Source organism: Stylophora pistillata, chromosome 5 (assembly GCF_964205215.1).
Source record: "Stylophora pistillata chromosome 5, jaStyPist1.2, whole genome shotgun sequence".
NCBI lineage: Eukaryota > Metazoa > Cnidaria > Anthozoa > Scleractinia > Pocilloporidae > Stylophora > Stylophora pistillata.
This window is the reverse complement of record NC_142523.1, coordinates 28257768-28281406: the sequence shown is the minus strand read 5'-3', so window position 1 is coordinate 28281406 and position 23639 is coordinate 28257768. Positions and strand designations below refer to the sequence as shown.

The following is a 23639-nucleotide window of genomic DNA, read 5'->3' as shown; positions in this document are numbered from 1 at the left end:
ACGCAAGACAAAAGTTCAAGAAAGATGAAAAATACAAACTTATGAAACAAAAAGGTGTTTATTCTTATGACAACAGGGACAGCTTTGAAAAATTTGAAGAAACACAGCTGCCACTAGAAGAAGAGTTTTACTGACAGTTAATTCTGACTGGTGAGCAAATAACAGATGAAGAATATGAACATGCTCAAAAAATGTTTGGAAGACATTGAAATTGAAAAATATGGGTGAATATCACAATTTGTATCTGCAAAGTGATGCATTGTTGTTGGCTGATGTGTTTGAAAATTTCAGAAAGACATGTTTGCAATATTATAAACTTCAGATTTGAATAAAATTAATATACAAATTATGAAAACAGCTCAGCAAAAACCACAGACATGAGAAAAGCAATCAAACATACTGTCAGAAATTATAATGATCAAATAATTGCATCACAGTTTGCAAGCAGACAGTTTCTCAAACCTGTTATAGAAGGTCAGACAGAATTGAAAAAGTCAGTTGATGAAAATCAAGACAGATTGATTCATTTGGTGAATTAAAGGAAAATCAGTTTGCAGTAAGAAAAGGTCTCAATGATATTACAGAAATGAACAGAGACATTATTACTTTAAACAGAGAATTACCTAGTAAAATAATGCCAGAGATCGAACCACCATGTATCTGCTAACATTTATAATGTTGATGAAGGGTTGTCTACACAAGACACTGAAGTGCTCGGTGACCCTTTGATTTTCCAAATCAAGAGAAATTCAAGAAGCTTTTCCACTAGCTTCCATCACAATTATTAAGTGCAACTCCAGAAGATGTTAAAAGAAAAAAAAAGATTCTCCTCTTTTGGAGTTTTATGATTCAATGATTAACTCACATTAAAATTACAGAGATTCATTAGATATTCTAATTTATAAAAGGTGATAAGATGAAAGTCGATCAAGAAAGGAAAAGGAATGGAGAGTTACAAACAGAAGAAAAGAAATGCTTATAAAATAGATAATGGACAATTATTATGGTAAATTGATGATACATGTAAATGTTCCAAGATTGATGAATGAGATAGTTATTGAAGTACAAAAAGGTGGGCAGATTATTTATGAAGGTTAAAAGCCAATAGAGTTTGATTGATTTAATTATGAAAAAGAGAAATTTATGTAGTGCTAAAGCTATTAAAATATTCAATAATCTGAATACTATTGCAAATAATTATGCCAAAACACAGAGGCAGTGGAAAACAATCTCTTGCTGATTCAAAAGTATTCTATACAACACCAAAAGATTTGATTCAAATGATTGAAACTTCTTACAGGTACAAGACTTGCAGGACGCAATAATATTCAACTCAGAAATGAAGCATACTAGCAAATGTTTGACCATCTCATCAAACTCAAAGTAATTGATAAAAATGAATACAATGAATAATATTCACTGAACAGATATAATTAACAATTATAGAGTTCTAAAGCCGTGACGTCACGTTACCATGGTGCTAAAAAACTCAGTTCCAAACAAAGGCCCAAAACGTGACCGACGCCCTATGCAAAATGTCGGCCCTCTCTATCTCGTCGCTCATTTCTTTCTTCGGAGAAGAGCAGAAGTCAATTACGAAGGGTGAAAACCACTACAAATCAGGCCATGTGGAGTCATTTAATTATAGTCAGGGTATTTTACGAGGAGAAGTGCACGCAAGCATGCGAAACAAAGTCTACAAAGTCACGGTGAGTGGAAATGGTTCCAGAATACTCACTGCAGATGCGGCTTGTCATTTAAGCTTATTTGTTGCTTTGAAATGCTTCTCAGTGAGATTTTTAAGTTAATAGCAGTTCTTTTCCATGATAATTTAATCGTGGAATAACTAGACGCGCAAACTTTAGCGTTGATCCACTTTGTTGTTAAGGTCGTTCGATGTATATCGATGTGTTAGTTCAATCGAGGCATGGAACTGTTCGTTCGTTTGGAGTCTTCATGTATTTAGAAGTCTTTGACAGTTGCTTTTCATGTCCTCACGCGTCTTTTTTTTTTCCGATTTGCTAGGTTTACTTAGATAGCGAGAATGCTATAAGATCAAGTGAGTGCGAGTGTCCAAGGGGGAAGTTTAAGTGCAGCCACGCGGCTACACTTTTCATTCACGGCATCTACAACGTCAGCCGGACAGATGTTGAATGCAATTGGAAGAAACGCAAAGCAAATACACCGCTCTCTTGGCAATCCGTCGAAGAAATGTTTCCTCCCACAAAACAGTATTGCTGCTTATCAAGAAACCCTACTCAATCTGATCGGTCTTCCCTTTACAGAGACCTACAGGAGTATGGAAGATTTACTGGCCTTTGTTGGCTTATGAGCCCTGAACCAGCTACTGTTAGTAACCTTCCCATACCGACAATAGAGGATATCATTTACTCGGAAGAATTTCTTAAATTACAAGGATCACAGCAACAAATTGATTGCCTAGTAAGACAGGCAAAGATTCCTGATGAGTACATCTTAAAAATAAGTGACATTACCATTGGACAGAGAAACAACCCAACTTGGCATTTAGCTAGAAGGGGCAGATTAACAGCAAGTAACTTTGGTTGCGTTTTGAAGGCCAAACGGGTGACCCAGTCTCTCTTGAAGGGCCTTCTTGGAGAATACGATTTGTCTGGAGTTAAGGCTGTACAATGGGGTGTGAACAATGAACAGGAAGCACTCAAAGCATTCACTATGTTGACAGGGAAAACCGTCCAGGAAACTGGTATTTGGTTGGATGCTTCTGGAATCCTTGGGGCCTCTCCGGATGGAATTGTAGATGATGAAACCGTCCTAGAAGCTAAGTGTCCTTACACTGAAAGGAACCTAACAATTGAAGAAGCCATTGCTACTTCACCAACATTTTGCTTAAAAAAAGCACAGGATGGAAATGGATGTGTTAAAGAAGGACCATGTCTATTGGGACCAGGTACAGGGTGAAATCTTTTTTACACAGCGAAAGTTTTGCTACTTTGTTGTTTGGACTTCTAAGGACGTGGCTGTTGTCAAAATAGAGCAAGATGAAACCTGGGATGCAAATATTCCAGTCTTGAAAGAATTCTATTTTAAACACATTTTTCCCAAGATAGTGGAAGGTGCATTGTAATTTTATTTCCTTAAACAGACATGCGTGCAAGGCTTTTCACCTGAGAGTATTGGTTGTACTGTCTCTGGCTGTAACTTTTCTCGAGCAATGTCAGTGTCACCAGCAAAGATTTGGTAAATGTATTGGACTATTGGGCCAAATTTTAAAGAGATAAACATAAGATTGTAAATTTGAGTAACAAAGAGTGCAGGTTGTGTTGATCTTTATTATTTCTACTAAATGTCTTACAAAATATAATGGCATTCTGACTTTGTTTATATATTAACATAATTGAAAAAAGTTATTCGATTGACTCAGTTCTATCATATGATGACCATTATATTTGTTTACTGATAACAGCCAAACATCCTTTTTGTACTCAGATCACTCAAACTCTGCCCCCTCACACCCCTCTTTGATAAGTGGAAATTGTAAATTTACCAGTGCAGCACATAACTGAAAAATAACATCAGCATAACATCTTAAATAATATGGGATGAAAGTTAAAATTTTGAAATCCTTTAACCTTGCATTTGCCCTCTCTACATGGATCCTTGCTCTGGCAATGGATTTTGTTTTCCTTGCTTCGCTTTCAGTGAAAACACCATTATTCAAAAAAGGTGGAATGTTAAGAGAAACATTATTGGGCAAGATGTCTTGGATAAGAAAGCCTTTGTCGGCCAAAACCATATCCCCTGGAACAAGATGGTTCAACAGACCTGACTGTTGTACTATGGCTTTATCAGAAATGGACCCAGGGTACAATTTGCTAACAAAAGTTATTACTGCATTTGGTGCAACCCCGACAATTACTTTAAATGAGTTCATACCCCTGTAGCTTGAATAAGTGGCATTTTGCAAACTCATTAACCCCGGGGCTGCGATCTCCACATCGGTACAATCAATGACAATTCTACAAGAAGTAAACTCTGAAAAAGAAGATGGTGCACATAACACATTTTTTTGCCTGGACGGAATGGTTGTCATGATGTCATGAAATAATATGGAATGCAAAACATGGACAAAAGTGGTGACAATATTAGCTATTGTTGCAACACTGCAACTGAAAAGCTGGCCAAGGTGCAAGTTGGTATAATTTTGTCTTAGTTTCATTAAAGTAATGAAAATCTGGTCCTCAAAATTAATGGACTCTACTTTCCAACCAGAATAATAAACAATAAAATCTTTGAATCTCAAGGCATGAAGTACTACAATGTTAAAAACTTCTTTTGTTGGAAGCCCTGTTTCCATTCTAAGAACCTCTACACTCAATCCAGAAGCTGAGTAGTGTTTTTGTGTGTAGCTTTCTCTTTCTTGCAGGTCCTGAAGTTCCTCCCTGGCTTGATTTAATTCTGCCTCCAGTATTATCTCATTTGTTGTCTTGTTGCAACTTTCTTGTTTGGTATCATCAGTGTCATTATTAGTGGACTGCTGCCCAGATGTTGTGATTGCCTCAGCCACCATTTCCTGCACCGTCTTCTGTTTAGCTGTTACTTTTCTCTTTTTCTTTGGTGGTCCTCCTTCACCAGGAAATATCTTATCTCGATTTCTTTCGTAAATTGTGGGCCCATTTAATTTATCTCCATCCACAAAATGACAACTGCACACTCTAGAATGCTTGCTTGGTTCTCTGTCTTTCCTCCTATTTCAAAGAAACAGATAACAGAACTTAATCCTAAACACTTGTAAAGATTTAAATTGCTCAAAATTCGTTTCAAACTTTCAGCTAACTCCTGAAGTCCAGAAGCTCTTAAAAATATATTAAATAAATCAGTAAGCCATATGCATTTCATAGCACAAACAACATTGAAATATATGACTCAGTATGGGCACCGAGAAATTTTAAGTTTTGAAAGTAAGCACATGTTAGCACAGTGGCGTTCAGACAAACACATATTCTTTCAGCACAGTTGTATTCGAGGTTTTTCAAAATTTAAAATGTAATGAAAAGCAAATACACAAAAACCTACTCAGTACCCACAAACTTGACACTACATGCGCTTGTTCATCGGTGGAAATCGCACACTCGCAAAAAAATGGCAAATGTTAAGATGTTCTTTTGAGCAAAGCGCTAATTACAAGTGCCGTTTACAAACCTTATCAGACGGATCCATCGCTTGTATTCGTCTTTTTCCTTTTTATCGCTTGGAAATGCAAAGAACTTGCAAGTGTGGCTTTCTGATGAATGACTGCATGTCGGAGCAAAGCAGTACACCATTGTGCTGTTGTGTTCGTTCCGATAAATTTCTTCCGACAAAAAGCGATAATTTTCAAATAGTATTTGACATTTTGACCCTGTGTTCTTCTTCTTGACCTCTTTTGTAATATAACACAAGGTTAATAAACGTTTTAATTATAAGACAAAGCAGAGACAAGCACTACGTGACCCACGCGCAAGAGATTGTCCGAGTTGTTTAGAACTGACTTTTTCAGCGCCATGGCAACGTGACGTCACACTTTAGAACTCTATTCCACGAGCACGCGTTGGATATGAGATGATAGATAGCCAACAAGGCGCGTAGCGCCGAGTTGGCTATAATCATCTCATATCCAACAAGCGCGAGTGGAATAATTGTTTTATTAAAAACGTTAAATTAAATTATTAAATTTTATTAAATTTTTAGCTCCCTTTTAACACGTACGCTTGCCATATTTGTAGATTATGGTATATTGGCTGATATACCATAATGGCTAAGCCAATAAAAAGTGTTAAATTGCATTATCCAATGATCTAGTTTTTAATAATATTCATTATTAAAAACTGGAGCATTGGATAATGCAATTCAAGCCTCTTTATTGGCTTAGCCATTGCGGTATATGAGCCAATATACCATAATCTAATATCTATACATTGTAACATCCGGTTTCTTCTTACAAAATAAAGTCGAGAAGATTTGTCTAATATCTTGAGGTCGGTTTTTTAATAAAACAATTATTCCACTCGTACTTGTTGGATATGAGATGATTATAGCCAACTCGACGCTACACGCCTTGTTGGCTATCTATCATCTCATATCCAATGCGCGCTCATGGAATAACTGTTAATTATATCATAAAGTTTTTTAATTAATATGGGCATATTATACATGAAAAGAACATTTATGAGTTTTTCTTCAAATGGGACTGGAATTGAAGGTTCTGTCACTCATGATTTTACATTCAAGCTTATTTCTGATTTTGTTTTGGATGAAAGAGAAAAATATAGCATTGCATGCTGTTGATTCACTCAGCATGAGCTACAGCTGGTACAGCAACAAAGTATAACTGCTACAATAATAAATTAAAATACAGCACTGATGATGGATCGACTTGGAATACAATCACTTTTCCAGAAGGAACTTTTGATTATCAAGATCTTGAACTGTGTATTAAAAAAAAATGCAATTGTGATATCAAGTGGACACAGTGAACCAGGGATTCAAATAAAACTATATGCAGAAAGATTCAGAGTTTTGATTGCTCTTGAAGAGAAATTTTGAGAAGATCTCAGAGAAGGTGATTTCAATATTTTGCTTAGTTTTGCCTAGAAAATACCCCCAGTGACTTCTTATGGAGATAAATTGCCAAATATTACAAATGGAATTGATGCTATTCTATTGAAAGCAAATGTATTTTTTGAAAAGCGTTATCAATAGAATAAGTTCAAATGCACTTTTAACAATTAACATCAGCAACCTAATCCTCTCAGTTTTCCATTTTCAGTTGAACCAAGAATGAGAAAAATTCCAACCAATTAGTTTGTATTTCACAGATGAACAAGACAGACTGATCGATTTGAATGGAATCACGTATACTGTATCTCTGACTTTGGTTTTTCAAAGAGAAGATTGATAGTATACATATAATAAGCAGAGACATACCAAAAACAGAGACACTGGAACATACAACATTCATCAAACTGGTGAAGGTTTAAGTGATTTATCTTCCAAAATAGCAAGTGCAGTAGCTAGAAAAACAGCAGAGAATAATTATTCGAAAAAAGGCTTCAACAAAAGTTGCAGAAAAGTGTGCTGAAAAAATTGGTGAGAAAACTGGACAAGTTGTTGGTGAAAACATTTATGATAAATTCAGTAAAAAAGGCACGGGGATAAAAAAACCTGTCATTCAAGGAAAAGGTTGGGAAATAGCAAAGATAATGAAGTCAATGTCAACAACATCAATATTCGTAATGGTTCTGACAGGTATACCGTGCAGGTCAGAATAAAGCGAACACCGCAGACGCAAGCTTAAAGCACGTCTGACGCGTCTACGCATATACTCTGACGCGTCAGATACGCGTCAGTGCTGCGTGCGTCTATTCTTTTGTTATTCATGGCCCTAAGTTTGCTTTGTGGGGCAGTGTTTTGAAAAATAAAGAAATATCCTGATCTGAAAACGCGGCCGCCAACAAGAAAAAAATTTGGATAGTATGAAAACGTCAGTGAAAGCTGTCATATTTCCAATCTTGCTCGCTTTGCAAATACCTCGTCTCTAGTTTATAAAGAAAAGAAAAAGGAATTGTTTGTTCTGAGAAAAGAAAGCCACATTCAATACTAGATCGAACAGTGTTTAAAACGTCCAAGTATTCTTTAAATATTAGTTTGCATTTTATGAATCTCGTTCGTTCGTTCGCTTTTCAGTTACCGCTGATGTAAGCTATCATATTTCCAATCTTGCTCACTTCACAAACGGCTCGTCGCTTGTTTATAAGGAAAAAGGAATTGTTTGTTTTGGATGAAGAAACCCAGACTTAATACTGAACCAAACAGCGTTTCAAACGGCCAAGTATTCTTTAATATTACTTTGAATTTTATGAATTTCGCTCGCTCTTTCGCTTAAGGCGCTCGTTTCTCAGTTACCTCCGATGTAAACAATGTGTGACCTCTCACGTGAAAACCTTCCGAACGGTTAGCCGTTTTTAAACGGATAGCCGTTCAAGTGGATTGGCGCGCCTCAAGCCTATCCGTTCTAAAATATTCATCATCTGTTTGAACGACTCGAGCTATCTGCTCAAGAAAGAAACACTAACACCAGTTATTTTGACTGCCGCTCTAACAAGACAAGCCTTCATATTAATTCGCCACGCTTCGTTGAATGTAGCATGCCGTCATGTTTACATTAGACAAACAGTCGTCACGTTTTTGTTCTTCGTTTCCTTCGAAAGGTTCTCCGTTCGAACGGCTCGACCTATCCGTTCAGAAAAGAAACAATCTGTTATTTCGGTGGCTGCTCCAAGGCAAGGCAAGACTTCAAAACTTCGTAAAATGAAGCATGCCGTCATGTTTACATTAGACAAACAATCATCAGCAGTGGTCACGTTTTTGCTCTTCGTCAAAGGTGGACGGGATTTTGCTAGAACGCTCATGACCTTAGAATGGTTTGCAGTTTGTAACAGAGTTCTTTCTCTCTTTATAATTTTCGCGCGGCGCATAAGAGATCAAGAAAAAAATCGGTATGAGTGTTTTTACTTTTAAATGACTTTTTTAAATGACAATGGTATGCAGTTTGTGACAAACAGATATTTCTAACTTTATAATTTTCGCGGCGCGCGCAAGAGATCGAGAAAAAATATTGGACCGAGTTTTTTTTTACATTGAAATGACTAAAGAATGGTTGCAGTTTGTAACAAAGAGTTATTCCCCTCTTTAGAAGTTTCGCGGCGCGCGCAAAAGATCGAGAATAAAAAAATCGGAACGACTGTTTTTACTTTGAAATGACTTTTGAATGGTTTGCAGTTTGTGACAGAGATATTTCCTTCTTTAAAATTTTCGCGGCGCGCGCAAAAGATCGAGAAGAAAAAACTAGTGGTCCGATTGTTTTTACTTTGAAATGACTTTACAATGGTTTGCAGTTTATAACAAAGAGTTCTTTCCCTCTTTATACTTTTCGCGGCGTGCGCTAAAGATCGAGAAAAAAAAACCCGACCGACCGACTGTTTTTACTTTGAAATGACTTTTGAACGGTTTGCAGTATGTGACAGATATATTTCCTTCCTTACAACTTTCGCTGCGCACGCAAAAGATCTAAAAAGATAAACTGGACCTACTGTTTTTACTTTGAAATGACTTTACAATGGTTCGCAGTTTGTAACGAAGAGTTCTTTCCCTCTTTCTAATTCTCGCGGCGCGCGCAAAAGATGAAAAAAAAAATTGGACCTACTGTTTTTACTTTCAAATGACTTTACAATGGTTTGCAGTTTGTAACAGAGAGTTCTTTCCCTCTCCATAATTATCGCGGCGCGCGCAAAAGATCGAGAAAATTATAACTGACCTACAGACTGTTTTTACTTTGAAATGACTTTTGAACGGTTTGCAGTTTGTGACAGATGCATATCCAATACATATCCAACAAAGCCTTAACCATTTCTACAGCCTTTGAGATACGACTTGTATATTTCATTCAGATCTCTTGTTTCATGAGGTCAGAGTTAATACTTCTCTCTATTAACTCTGATGAGGCGTAAAGAGGTGATTTAAATAGCAAACTACCATGTTTTTAATCGAAGTTTTAACGCCGCGCAAAAAAAATACTTTTCTTAGCAAGCGGATGTTCAGTATTGTAAAGGTAAACAATGGATTGATAAAGTCACACCTCTTTTGACCTCTTTTGAATCTCTCGAACGGAATTCAATTCACTAGCTGTTTATCATCCGTTCTGAAAAAAAATAATGTATCCGTTCTAGCGGCTTGGAAAATACATTCAGAAAAAAATTAACCCGCGTTCGAACTGCTTGTGCTACCTTTCAGAAGAAATTGAATGCGTGCCATCGGCTTAGGTAATCCGTTCAGAAAAAAAATCGTCATCTCTTTGAACGGCTTTTGTATAAATCCGTTAAGAAAAATCTTAACCCGTTCGAACGGCTTACAGTCGTCCGTTAGAATGGCCAAAGTTGTCCGTTTAGTATTCGGCCGGCTGAAAAAACAGCATCGCTTCTGCGATGAAAGAGACCTGATAAAAACATTTTTTCGAGTTCACGTGCTCAACAAATTAGCATACGTTCGAACTTGAAATCTGATCTTGTCACATCTCGAGACATTATGACGCCGAAAAAAGTCATCATGGTAGACAACATTCCACGCAAGACTATTTCTCGCGATCAGACTGTGTTTTGAAGATTGTGGAAGGGTTTTACATAAATTTAGCACTTCCTTGCAAACGAGCCAGTTCGGCAAATGGTTACTTCAAATAAATAAGAAGCAAGGACCGCGAACGAAAATGCTGCTGGTTTACGTAGGATCCCGAGCTGATCTAGTAGTCAGCCAAGGGAAAAATATTCAATCCAAACCCCGCACGGAACGTTCTGCAACGGTTACGAAACTCGAAAAAGCTTCGCGGCATTAAGTCCATGTGTGATGATTACGACGCGTAACCTTTTCACTCTTGTTTATAATCTTATTCTACATGTAAGTTCAGTTTGGAAGCTTTTTTCAGATTTTTGTTTGGTATCGAGAGTACGGTGCCATTCGATGCTTGTTTTATTAATCTAAATTGTTATTCTGGGAAAGGTTTTGTGATTTCAAACCGGACTGCCAGCGTCACGGCAAGCAAAATTTTATCTTCGGTTCTAAAAGCTGTAAAGAGATAATTCAGACACAGCAACAAATTGTTTTATCAAACCCGTTTACTGTTAACATAAGACTGGCTAATAGTTTACTATTTGTTTGACAGATCAACGAATTTAGCAGTTCGCGTCCGCCACATGCCGATGCGCCACGTTAATTTGATCTTTCAACTAAATTTAGAATGCTAGGCCATTAAAAAAACCAATAAATTATAAACAATAGAAAAAACAATGAGCCAGCTCATACATACTGATGACTTTGCTCTATTCGCGTCTTTCACCCATATGCCTATAGACGCAGACGCGTTTATGCGTCTGGTGCTGACGCGTTACTCGCGTACATGTATGTTTTGCTTCGCATTAGTCTGACCTGCACTGTACTGTATCTCTGACTTCGGTTTTTCAAAGAGAAGATTGATAGTATACATATAATATGCAGAGACATACCAAAAACAGAGACACTGAAACATACAACATTCATCAAACTGGTGAACGTTTAAGTGATTTATTTTCCAAAATAGCAAGTGCAGTAGCTAGAAAAACAGGACAGAATATTCGAAAAAAGGCTTCAACAAAAGTTGCAGTAAAGTGTGCTGAAAAAATTGGTGAAAAAACTGGACAAGTTTTTGGTGAAAAAATTTATGATAAATTCAGTAAAAAAGGCACAGGGATAAAAAAAAACCTGTCATTCAAGGAAAAGGTTGGGAAATAGCAAAAATAATGAGGTCAATGTCGACAACATCAAAATTCGTAATGGTCCTGACAGGTATAATGTGTATTTTGAAACTGAGTTTTATGTCAGCAAAAGAGCAGATAATTAATGCACAATTTGCTGCTGCAGACAATATTGCAATAATCAAAGAAGCACAATAGTTTAATCAATCACCAGATATCAACAGGAGCCTGCATTTGAAGAATCTTGTTGAATTTACACAATTTCTTATGCAAAAGATGTTGGACCAACAATTCTTCATTTCCAGACACAAATACTGGTACTGTACAGAAAGACAAATTTGATTTCAAACAGGCACAACTTAATTATGAGAAATGATGCTGATGAATCATGCCTACTGTGGTAATATGTAGTATGAAATGTTATGTTCCAGCCAAACGCAGTATACCATTATGAAGGATTTGTAAAAAGTCAAAAAATTATTCAATCATCAACAGCTGCAGCTCAAGTTAATGTAATCGGCTTTCACAGGTTTGGTTTCTTTAAATCATTTGTGGATCAAATTTGTTCAAATGGAAAAATTAGAATCACAGCAACACTTGAATATGATGATCATGTTATTTTCAGAGCTAATGGAGTAACTGATCCAGAAAGATTAATTATTACAAGATTCATTCCAAAATGGTATTTAATTCAACTAGTGGACAAATGTTTTTGAAAAATTACCATACGCCAAATTCTTGGAATTATTTGAAAGAAATACTTGTGAAAAGTATTCCCAGACAAAATCCAGGTGGAAGTTTTATGATAAGCACAGCAATAAGAAAACCAAGACAAGCCATGTGTTCATTTGGGCTCTCAATACAACCAAAAATATTGGAAACCATAAGAATTTAATCCATTTGTTTTTGATACTTATAAAGTTGGATCAAACGTGGCTGGTGCAAAGTGGAAGGTAGTGTTTTTTATCCACAACAGAGAATGAGACAAGACAGAGAAGTAGCAAAAACATACAGAACAATGATGAGATCCAGCAAACAATTTCATGATTTTCTCAGCTGTGGCCCAACAATTTATGTTAAATCATTTGAAAAGCTTTGACACACTCTATACTTAGATCTGACCAACCAAGAAGTTGAATTGAAAAGTGGAAGCACAAAACTTGAACTACATTATACACTGACTGCTGTAGCAGCAAATAGCTACTTTTTGTATGCTCTTGTGCTTCAAAAAGAACTATCTGTGGATAATGTGTCTGGAAAAGCTAGAGTACAGATGAAAGTATAAAAATGTTCATTAATTGAGTATCATTCGTGTAAACATGTCATTTATTTTTCACTAACTGAGTACATGTATCGTTTATATGATAATCAGTTTTTAAAGGTTCTTTAAGTAGTCAATTAATCATAATTATATAAGGTATGACTCAGTATCATCTGTATGGCATTAAATTAAGCAACAATCACAAACAAAAACTGCAATAACAATCGGACTGAATGCAAGGAAACTTTCTGGTCCTGATGAACTAATGCTCCCAAAAGCACAAATAGATTATTTCAAAAACCAGGTCTATAAATTTTTCATTCATGGTTATTTAAGTGAAGATGATTGATGTCAACAACGATGTAATGATTTTCACTTTCTTATTTGGAAAAGATGGCAGTTCATTGAACACTATCCATTACAAAAAAATCAATTCAGCCATGCAAAGCATACTCAGGAATCATTAACTGAACACAAACAAATTACGTACCAACAACAAGATGTTTGACAACAAGAAATGATTAAAAACCAATGATACCGTTATCTATCATAAACTTCAACCATATCGATTCTGAATTAGATAAAGACACAAGAACAGAACTTGAAAACCTTTACAAATTCTATCGTAAAAAATACTGTTTATTGAAAAGAACATTTCAAACAAGTGAACTTGATTTGTGAAATAACCAGTTCTATTCTCATTGTAAGTGGGACAATTGCTGGAGCTGCTACACTCAACCCAATAGTTCTCAGTTCAATCACTGGATCAGGCATAGTATTGACAGCATACACAAAAATGAGAAATCATCCAAGAAAAATAAAATATTAATGTACAAATTCACATTCACATCATATGAAAAAATGTTGAATGAAATGAGATCATATGCGCTTGATTCCAACTTCAACAACAAACAATTTCTGAACCAAACGAGACTACCAGTACTTGGAAACATAGTCAGATACATGACAAATATGAAAACAAATACAGAAAGAAATTCAGCACAAAATAGATTTTATATCATCTCCTCTTTCTTCTAAAGCCTTATTCCAAAATTGCTCATATCTTTTCATCATTTTCTTCCATTTGGTTGCTTCAATATGAGCGTTAATACCAATCAAAGAGAAAATCTTGTTTATGACAAAATTCATGTTGATCGTTCTTTTCTTTTTTCCCCTTCCATTCATCAAGAACAAAAAACACTTTTTCTATTCTGTTGATGATGTCTCTGTTGATCTGAATATTATATTCTCTTTCAATGTCAAATAATTTATTATTCTCATAATACGATACTTTCTGTGAATTGAATACTATTTTTCCTGAACTTGAATTTGGTAGTCAATGAATTCATTCACAAGTCCGTATCCTTCAACAAAACCACATTCAACACAAACGAATTGATAACCAACACATTGTATATAAGAATTTAAGCAGCAACCTCTTTATCTTCTTCATATTCAACAAGTACTTCCATACAAAAAAGACAAACACCTTCTCCAAAATCAACCAAACCTTCATAGATGTGACCTCTCACGCGAAAACGTTCCTAACTGTAGCCGTTCAAACAGTGAACAGAACGGCAAGCGAACGGGTGATGAACAGCTTGGAAAGCCGTTCGAAACGGATACTATGAACGGATGAACGGCTAATTAAAATTTTCGGACGGATGAGGTCAAACGGATGAACGGCTAGTGAAAAAATTCGAACGGACAAGGTCGAACGGGTGAACGGCTAATTAAAATTTTAGAACGGATGAGGTCGAATGGATGAACGGCTAATTAAAATTTTCGAACGGATGAGGTCGAACGGATGAACGGCTAATGAAAATTATTGAAGGGATGAACGGCTAATTTTCCGAACACTGAGATGAGCCTCACAGATGAGATCAAATGGATAAACAACTAAGCGGTCGAACAAGTGATGGCCTGTAGAAATTATTTGAACAGATGGTTTCGTCAAAACGAATGCCGACAAAGGCGTCCCAAGCTCTTGTCTTGAGCCAAAGCGAAGGATTATTTAATGAAAGCGTCACGCGTTGGGTGACGCGGTGTTGAGTAACGCGAGGTATTTGACACACTCTGTGAAAAGATAACTTGAAACAAGTCGAAACTCAATCGTTTGAATAACTCAACTTCGCTTTCGGCGCATTGAAATGGATTATAATTAATATTTTTATCATTGAATTTGACCGATTAAGATAAGGTACAACCAAGGAACTTGCACGCGAAAAGCCTAGTTCTCAATTTCAATTCGGGTTTAAATTTCCATAATCCCAGCTTCCGTGTCACTCCATCAAAAATGTGTTGCCTTGGTAACTGCTAACAACTTTTGTCAATTACTGCTATTTCACACAATCACAAAATGGAGAATTCAACGAGAGAAGATATGGATTGTGATCACACCGAAAATGTTTCTACCATCGTTGCCAAAGTGCAAAGTGAACGGCTGATGAATTTTCTCGAACGGATAGCTCGAACCATTCGAGCAGATGATGAATATTCAAGAACGGATAGCTGGAGGCGTTCGAACGGATTCTGAATACTCAAGAACGGATAGCTAGAGGCATTCAAACGGATGATGAAGTTTCTTAAACGGATAGCTCAAACGGTTCGAACGGATGATGAATATTCAAGAACGGATAGCTTGAGTTGTTCAAACGGCATGCCAATCCAGTCGAACGGCCGATGAACTGCTATCCGTTTAAAAACGGCTAACCGTTCGGAACGTTTTCCCGTGAGAGGTCACAAATATTATCACCACATATTAATTTTTTTCAATTTCTTTTCTCATCTCAGTCTTTTCAATCTTCTTTTTCAAAATCTGTCTACAAACACCACAAATTATTGTTATTTTCCAATCCAAGGTAAATAATTATCATAATAACACATACTATATTTTAACAATATAAATTAGTTTTACATACATTTCACACACCATAACATACAACATCATCTTCAGAAACAATCTCATTATCGATCAAACACTGCTTAATCACTTTGTTACCTTGTAACTAAATAAAACTCTTGTCATTATTATTCAAAACATTACCACCACATTTACATACATTCTTTTCAGAATAGATACCATTTTTTAACATCATTTAGACTCATAAAATTATTGAAACCTTCAACTGTAGTCACACATATTTTTCTATTTCTCATTATCATCATTCATATATGAGTATTTTTATCAAATTGCAGAAAATCCATCTTGCCATACAAGCAGTACATACAATTTTTAACCACTTATCATATTCAATTTGTGTTGTAAGATTTTCTAAGCATCCTTTTCCAGAAGAAATCTTTCAATTATCTAGTCTCAAGTTACTCTGATCTTTATCTTTAAAATCAATTTTCTTTCCTATTGGAATCAAACCATTAAAACATTCATAAACAAATCTATAAGCAGCAGCAGCATTATTATTAGATGGATCATATTCAACAATAGAAAGTTCTTCAGGACAATCTTTTGGGTAACACCACTGACCAACGAATATGTTTTCCTTTACCATGAATACATAATTCATGAATACAGTTATTAAGTTCACAAACACTTTTATCTGGAAAAGCAAAAGAATTCTTTAAAATCTGGATGCTGACGATAATTTCTTCCATTCAATTTTATAGAATCCGATTCTAAATCTTCTAAAATAATTCGGTTAACGTCAACAGGTAAATTTGGATCTCTTAGTTTTAGAATTGGTTTTAAACCTTTGTCAGTAACCAAAAATTTACGACTAGTAAAAATAACTTTTACTTTCCATATTTTTTAATATAGAACGCGATTTACCCTTTAAGTCTTTCTTTCCGTATTAGCCACCAACAAGAGTAAACCACTGTATAATTCAACAGAAACAAGCATAATTATGAAATAGCCACTGTTGAGGCCAAAGAAAAAAATTAAATTTTCGTGCCCGCAGCGTCGATCGTTGAGTTGGCGGTCAACGGAGGTATATTTGTTTGGTAGTTAGGAGTAAGGAGGGCAAAAACATGGCAACTGTGCCAGGACACCTATTTTTCATGTACTTTTGCCGCAGCGAGATGCCATTAGAACGACTGCTGTCTGTGTACTACTGCAAATAATAATATTTAAGGTAACAAAAAAACACTTCATTTTTCCTTTGCTTTGTATCAAGGAAAGCGACCCGTCTAAGCCTTTAGAGCTGGCAAAGATACACTGAAAAGCAAAAAATTAGAAACAGATCGATACCTGTATTCCTGTGCTTGGTACTTCACTCGCCGGAGTGGAGGCCCATAGCGAATTGTTTGCTCTGTCGTTTTCCTTTGCAAACAACGCAAAACAAATCCTGAGCCTTACGAGAAAGAAAAAAAAGCTTCTACCTGCAATATCAACTTTCTTCCAGAGATTCAGCACTCGTTCGAAGCACAATTTCTCCAGAGAAACTACTAGTTTCGGAGACAGAGAGGAAAAACGGTTGCGCATGCGCCTGCAACCCGCGGTAAGAAACGCGGGCTCAGAAATGTGCTTATTTAAACTCAATAAATTTTGCGTGAAATGAGCAGCCGTTACAAAAGTTTAAAAAACAAAGAAGCCGTTTAAAAGATAAGGTTTTAATTCTCATTTTTGAAAAGAAGAAAAGAATTTTATAAAATTGAGAGGGTGTACAAATTGTACAAAAACTGTTCTCGCGCCGAAAAACGGTCTTTTGTGCAAAGTTTCAATACGGTTGCGAACTGGCTCAATTTGCGGCAACGTTTACACTGTCGTGTTGGCTTTTTCTGATCACCCTTTCGTCCGTTCATGCAAAATGTTGGTTCGTTGATAAAACAAGGAAGAGTAAAGAAGCTTTTTACGGCACTTCTGAGCCCCTGCCACTTGGTTTGGCAAGAGCCGTAAACTTTCCTGAAGAAACTCCAGTTTGTTGACCTCATCGTTGATACCCTGCTGGCAGAGGCGTTTATTTGTTAACTTCCCCTACGGTTTACGTGAACCGTAGGGGAAGTTAACAAATAAACACCTCTGCCAGCAGGGTACATCGTCGAACGATCGAAACTCGAAAAGCAAAATAGTCGCAGCTCATCGTCGTTTTCCGACCGACATTCCAATTAATTAAACTTAATTCCCGTGAGCCTTTTCGAAATTTTAGACATAGGGCCTGATTACATGAGCCGGGCTGGCCCGGTTAGCCGGGCTGATTTCTTTTGTTTTCACGCTTTGGCGAACACCAAAACAAAAGAAATCAGCCCGGCTAACCGCGCCAGCCCGGCTCATGTAATCAGGCCCATAGAGGGAAGAAAGAAGGCGAAATATCAATCAACGAGCACGTGGTGTGACGCCTGTGAAATAACATTTTAACAAAGTGCCGAAGGAGACTGAAGTATGGCGATAACAAATGGATTTCGTTGTGAACTATGTTGACTCAAAATCATGCCTTTGGTTTTGCTTTGATTTAAATCTAGGAAAGCGGCTCTTTAGGATTGGAAAAATTACGAAAAAAGAAGCCATTTATTTTTTAACCAAAGTTAAATATCTATCATTGCAAAACGAATTACTGTTAATTTTACATAGGTAAACTTCCACTATTTTAATTAAGCTAATATTGGAGAGAGGGATGTTTTCTCTCATCACTATCTTGCAATAGTTCCATTATTTACTGTGTTGTCCAAATAGCTTAGTTAAGTTTTCATAACATTAAATTATTTTGGAATTTACTTTTGTGTCTGTTATTATCACCATTCAAATTCAAGACAGATACCAGTAAACCAATTGTCAATCAAAACCAGCTCAGACCAACCCATCCTTAACTCCCACCCCCCATCATATCAATCCAAATATTCAGCTCAAACCTTTTTTTAACTCAAAAAAACTTTTTTTGGCACCCTATACCTAACCTCTTCTATTCATTTTACCACCTACTTTTAATACTAACCAACATGTTACTTATCTCCCTCATTCCTTTTCCTCTGATTATGACTATCTCATCTTATTTCATTCTAACCTTGCGGCATGGTTACCCTGATTGCCCAAGCCAGAGGCTCATGTATGAAACATAGGAGAGCAACCCACACATCCCACCCCAGGGGAGGACATCCACCACACAGTAATCTCGTGCGTGGGAAATTCATGTCTCCTACCTCTAACCCTGCAGGAGACGGGGCCTATGGTATATTTGTCGTTATCCGAGAAGACTGGAGTGTCTATACATCTCTTGATATTATAGAAAGGTAGTAAATTCTCCTCAGTTATTTTTACTGACCATGAGTATTGGTCTGGCTGGGGCTCGTACCCTCGACCTCCCGCACAACACAATCCAGCACTCTAACCATGTAATGCCACAAAGGTTGCTAGATAAATCTATTGCATTTTTCTGAAAAAAGTTTTTCATTCTTAAAAAAGAAAAAAAAAAACAGTCAATGTCCAACTACATCAACATGGCAATGTCACTTTCTGGTTTTTTCTGAGCACAATTTTACAGTCAACAGTTCTTGGCAGAACAGGAAGCAACTCGTGTACACTCATTGCCTTTTGTTTAGCAAATTGTTTTATTCATCCAATTTGGATATTTCTGTAATATGAAGTCCACTGAGTCAGGCGTGGGTGTACCAGATGATAATTGTTCGAGGAATCTTACTACATGTAGGCAACAGGATCTATGATTCAATCACACAAAACTCCTCAAACCTATGGTGTGCTGCAACCTCTGCAAGGCCCTAGAGCCCTGAGTAGTATCATGGACCATATCTTGGTCCTAAACTTTTTTAAACTTCGCATGTATTTCGCATGTATTTCCACATTGGACTTCAAACAATCCATCAGGTTATTAATCGTTGTAGGTAGCCTCTTAAGTGAAAATTTCAAAATATATACGGAAAACCCGTATTCAGTTATTTCTTTCTTCGAAGGTCTGTTAATACTCACATTGCGAACCTTTCGCCGGTATATTATTCTCTTAACGTTGTGCGTTGAAGGGTACGTTTTCGGCCCCTTCCGAGGTGTGGAGATGTACGCAATCGATTTTATCGACACTCCGGCTTGTTACGCACAGCCACCATGTTAGATTCACAGGAAGCATAGCTGACGCCGCGCGGATTCGTCGTGACCGGAATTGTTAGTAATGGTGGGAGAATAAATTCTAAAGTCTTCCAGTTGCCATTAGCACGACTATTGTTGCAATAACGTTGAAATTTTTTGCAATGTCAGGTCAAGGGGAAAAAACGTAGATCAATCAAGTAGAATGCAATTGGAAAAAAATAGAGCGAAGTGAAGAAAAAATAAAAAGAAGAATAACGGATGTCTTGCATCGTGTATAATGGATTGAGATGAAATAAAACAAACCATATTTAGTTTAAATGTTAACTTCAGGGGTCGAGATTGGCAAACTTTACCAATCTTTCAAACGGGTAAACTTTCTGTGAAGCTTCAGTTTCATTGCTTATCACGACAATTACTAGTTCGTAGAATGATGGGGGGGGGGGGAGGGGGGAGGAGGGTTTAAGCTGAAAGTTGCGTTATAATCCAACCTCCAAGTTTTGACTTGACAACTAAGGAACATGTTTAATCAGGAGCCATTTCTTCGAGCGTTCAACTGACCTTTGTTTTCTCACGATGTTTTCAATAGAAAAATCTATTTTTAGTTTGAATTACCGCGGTATGGGACTCCCCGGCCGGCCACGTAAGCTCTTCGACCAATCACGATGAGCTGGTAGTTAAATTCTAATTATTTCCCTGGAAAAGACAGTCTGAAATAAACCGTTCCGTGAAAATGCCTTGACATAGGCTCAGTGTGTGAGTTGAACGCTCCAAGTAATTGGTCTCTGGTTTAATTCATTTGGATTGTTTCCGGTTATGTGAGTGCTCTCCATTTTCTTCGATGCACAGGCTCAATATTCTTGTCTTTGAATCGATGTTATTTGCATTATTGTACAGGAAAGTGTGAGAACTATGAGTTCGCCTGTGCAAATGGAAAGTGTCTTAGTAAACTTCTCCGTTGTTTGGATGGAGATAATTGTGGTGATAACTCAGATGAACAGCAGTGCCGTAAGTTTGTTTTATTACTATGATCACTGTTGTCATATATTATAGTCTTCCTTTCCTTGGATCGATGGCTCACTGTCATTCAATTCGGGCTGTGATAACCATGTCGGGATGCAAACAAATACTGGGAGCCGTCTCTTCGTCTTTTTCTCTCCTTCTTTCTTTCTCTACTCTCTCTCTCTCTCTCTCTCTCTCTCTCTCTCTCTCCCTTTCTTTTTTTTCTCTTCTTTCCTCCTTTCTTTCTCTCCTTCTTTCTTTCTTCCTTTCTTTCTTTCTTTCTTTCTTTTTTTCCTCCTTTCTTTCTTTAGTTGTTAAATAATAATAATTATGTACTGAGTATGAACCAAATAGCGAAAATGAGGGCTGTTCCTGTAGTTATATCTACTGACTACATAAGATGATTTTATCAGTTCAGCTGCCATTTGAGTCGATGTTATTGTATTTGTTTGTTTTAATTTGCAAAAGCCAGGAGTAGAGCAAATCTTAGCTACTAAATACATATATTGAATTTGAGATTATTTTCTTTCTTTTTATCATTTTCAAATCATTCACGTGGAAATGATAGCTCAGCGTAAGTGTTCTTTTTTTTATCTTTATCCATTTATCTGCTTTATGCGTTCGCTTATTTAATCATTTCCTTATATTCTATTTCATTTATACTTTTCTTTAACTGTTTCAGTACAATGTTAATCACACTTTGTCAAAGAAAAGCCTTACAGCTAGTTACTTGGGGCATTTACGTGTATGGGCGTGGAATCTGTTTCAAACCTTTTTTTCTTTCAAAACAAATTTCGGACCGTCCCAAGTATACCAAACATTCACCTGAATTAATTCGAAATGTTTTCCTCATGTCATTTAGCGTTGAAATCAAGTATTGAAAATGAGTGAAATTTGACGTCTTTCACACTGCTTGGGATTTATTACTAAACTCAGGGGAGTATAAAAAGTGCATGTACCACGTCAAGAGAATATAAACTCTTCTGACAACGTTGAATGAATGTGGGGGAAAAAAAAAAAGAAAAAACCGAGTGTGTTTCCTCCTCTGAAAATGAAAAGCATTCAAATACAAATGATTAATTTTCTGACATTGCATAGAAAATAACTTTATACTTTCTCCCGTTTTCTATGCACTTTTTTTTTAACATGTACGTCCGTGTAATCACCGGTGAATGCCATTTAATTAATTATCTTACATTGTATAGGAGATAACTCAATAATTTCCCTTCTGTTCTATGCCTTTTTTTTTTGGTTTCTTCCTTTTTTTAACATGATGATGCACGATCGTGTAATTAACGGTGAATTTCACTTTTCTTTCGTTCTTTCTTATGTCTCCTTTTTATGTACTGCGCCTTGGATATATCAGGAAGTAAGTGCTACTTAATTTTCTTAATGAAAATGTTACTACACATATCACATGACCAAAAAGCTGCTGACCACCCCTAGTCTGTACCCTTTCTACCAGCTGAACGCCGATAGAGACAAAAGAAAAGATCAAGAGATGTTGCACTTCATTAAGAAATCAAGATCTGTGTATCGGCTCGGAAAACAAGTCGTGTTTCAAGATTGTACAATGAATCCAATACTTTGCTGAATAATTCTGCTTTGATCAGCAGGGATTTGCTAAAGCAAAGGCATAGAAAAAACCAGGAAAGATTTATTACTCGACGTTTCGGGGTCATCGTGACTCCATTATCAAGAGACTAGTTTAAAAACATGCAAATAAGGAAAGGTACAAGAATAGCATAAATTAGACTGAACGGCTTAAACAAACACCTTGGCGCGGATGGAATCCGTTTGCACGTTCAGTGTTGGCTTACGCATGCGAATATACAACATTTCATTAACAAGGCAATCAAATTTGCCGTTACATTTCGTGATGACGTTGAATTGCTCGATCAAGCGTTCAGGCATTTCACTATTGTGCTGGAGGTGGTAGTGTTTGTAGATAGAAGATGATTTCCTTGTGTGCCCTTCTACGCGCTCGTGTAAGTGACCCCATGTGGGCTATACTCGTGGTCACTTACACGAGCGCGTAGAAGGGCACACAAGGAAATCATCTTCTATCTACAAACACTACCACCTCCAGCACAATAGTGAAATGCCTGAACGCTATCGAGCAATTCAACGTCATCACGAAATGTAACGGCAAATTTGATTGCCTTGTTAATGAAATGTTGTATATTCGCATGCGTAAGCCAACACTGAACGTGCAAACGGATTCCATCCGCGCCAAGGTGTTTGTTTAAGCCGTTCAGTCTAATTTATGCTATTCTTGTACCTTTCCTTATTTGCATGTTTTTAAACTAGTCTCTTGATAATGGAGTCACGATGACCCCGAAACGTCGAGTAATAAATTCTGCTTTACCCTTCCTTTAGGACTCCTTTCATTTCGCTTTTGCTTTGTTTTGAATAGCGAATTATAGTTTGAGTTAGGTAAAGAGACTAGGATTGGCTGTGTGTTGTGGCATCTACTCAACTTCATACCAAATTTAGCGTGTAGTTTTTCCTCTTTATTCTCTACAAAAGAGATGTCAAAACGGTGCCACCTTAGGAATGTGGGAATAAACAGTAATATATATTTAGATATCATTATAATAATCAATGTCTCATGTTCGTATGTCGATGAGCTCTATCTAGATAATCATCGAGTAATTAACTTAACGAAGCTTGTTTTCGGGGAAAGTCTTGGATACTTGGTGCTCTTCTGCTAAGAAAATTTCGTATTCAATAGATGCTTTAAAATATTTCCGGTCTAAATGGCGTGCTATTTTAGTTATCTAGTTATTTGTTTTTATTCATTTTTTGATTAATGCGTCGATTAAATCGAACCTTCAACATCCCGCCGTGCGACCCATGAGCATTTGACTGCCATCCGTGTCCTTATGTAGGGAAATTTGAGCCTTGCCTGGTTTGGGTGGGGAGTTTAAACCAGAAGTTTCAGGTCTATCCAGCAGAACACAAGTGTTTTACCTTTTAATATGGAGTTGAGTAAAGGTGAAAAATTTAAATCTAGGCTCTAACGCTTGGTAGGCATGTAGGAATAATAATGACAGTCAAATCCATCACTTGGATGGGGAATTTGAAC

General features: G+C 36.7%; 2 protein-coding genes and 1 pseudogene across 3 annotated transcripts in view; 1 reads left to right on the top strand and 2 right to left on the bottom strand.

Annotated features, from left to right (window-relative positions):
• Nucleotides 1-17000, bottom strand: part of LOC148731247 (uncharacterized) — a 34625-nt gene extending 17625 nt beyond the window's left edge. The window contains exon 1 of the mRNA XM_088760367.1: nt 16769-17000. The gene's annotated coding sequence lies outside the window, so the exon portion shown is untranslated. The remainder of the gene's footprint in view (nt 1-16768) is intronic.
• Nucleotides 1511-3398, top strand: LOC148731249 (uncharacterized; annotated as a pseudogene). Its single transcript, XR_016001297.1, has 2 exons — nt 1511-1709; nt 2026-3398. The product of XR_016001297.1 is annotated as an uncharacterized LOC148731249 (transcript).
• LOC148731248 (uncharacterized) lies at nt 3292-5734 on the bottom strand. The gene is made up of 2 exons (XM_088760303.1): nt 5182-5734; nt 3292-4727 (listed from the first exon to the last, which is right to left on the bottom strand). Exons 1-2 carry the CDS (start codon nt 5301-5303, stop codon nt 3470-3472), a joined length of 1380 nt encoding a protein of 459 aa, XP_088616429.1. The 5' UTR covers nt 5304-5734; the 3' UTR covers nt 3292-3469.
• Nucleotides 17001-23639: the final 6639 nt, after the last annotated feature.

What these genes read in the sequence shown, in the direction of transcription:
- LOC148731248 (XM_088760303.1), bottom strand. Translation starts at nt 5,303, where the DNA reads ATGGTGTACTGCTTTGCTCCGACATGCAGTCATTCATCAGAAAGCCAC. An exon ending in CGATGGATCCGTCTGATAAG is followed by an intron (nt 4,728 to 5,181) that starts GTTTGTAAACGG and finishes TCTTTGAAATAG; the next exon opens with GAGGAAAGACAGAGAACCAA.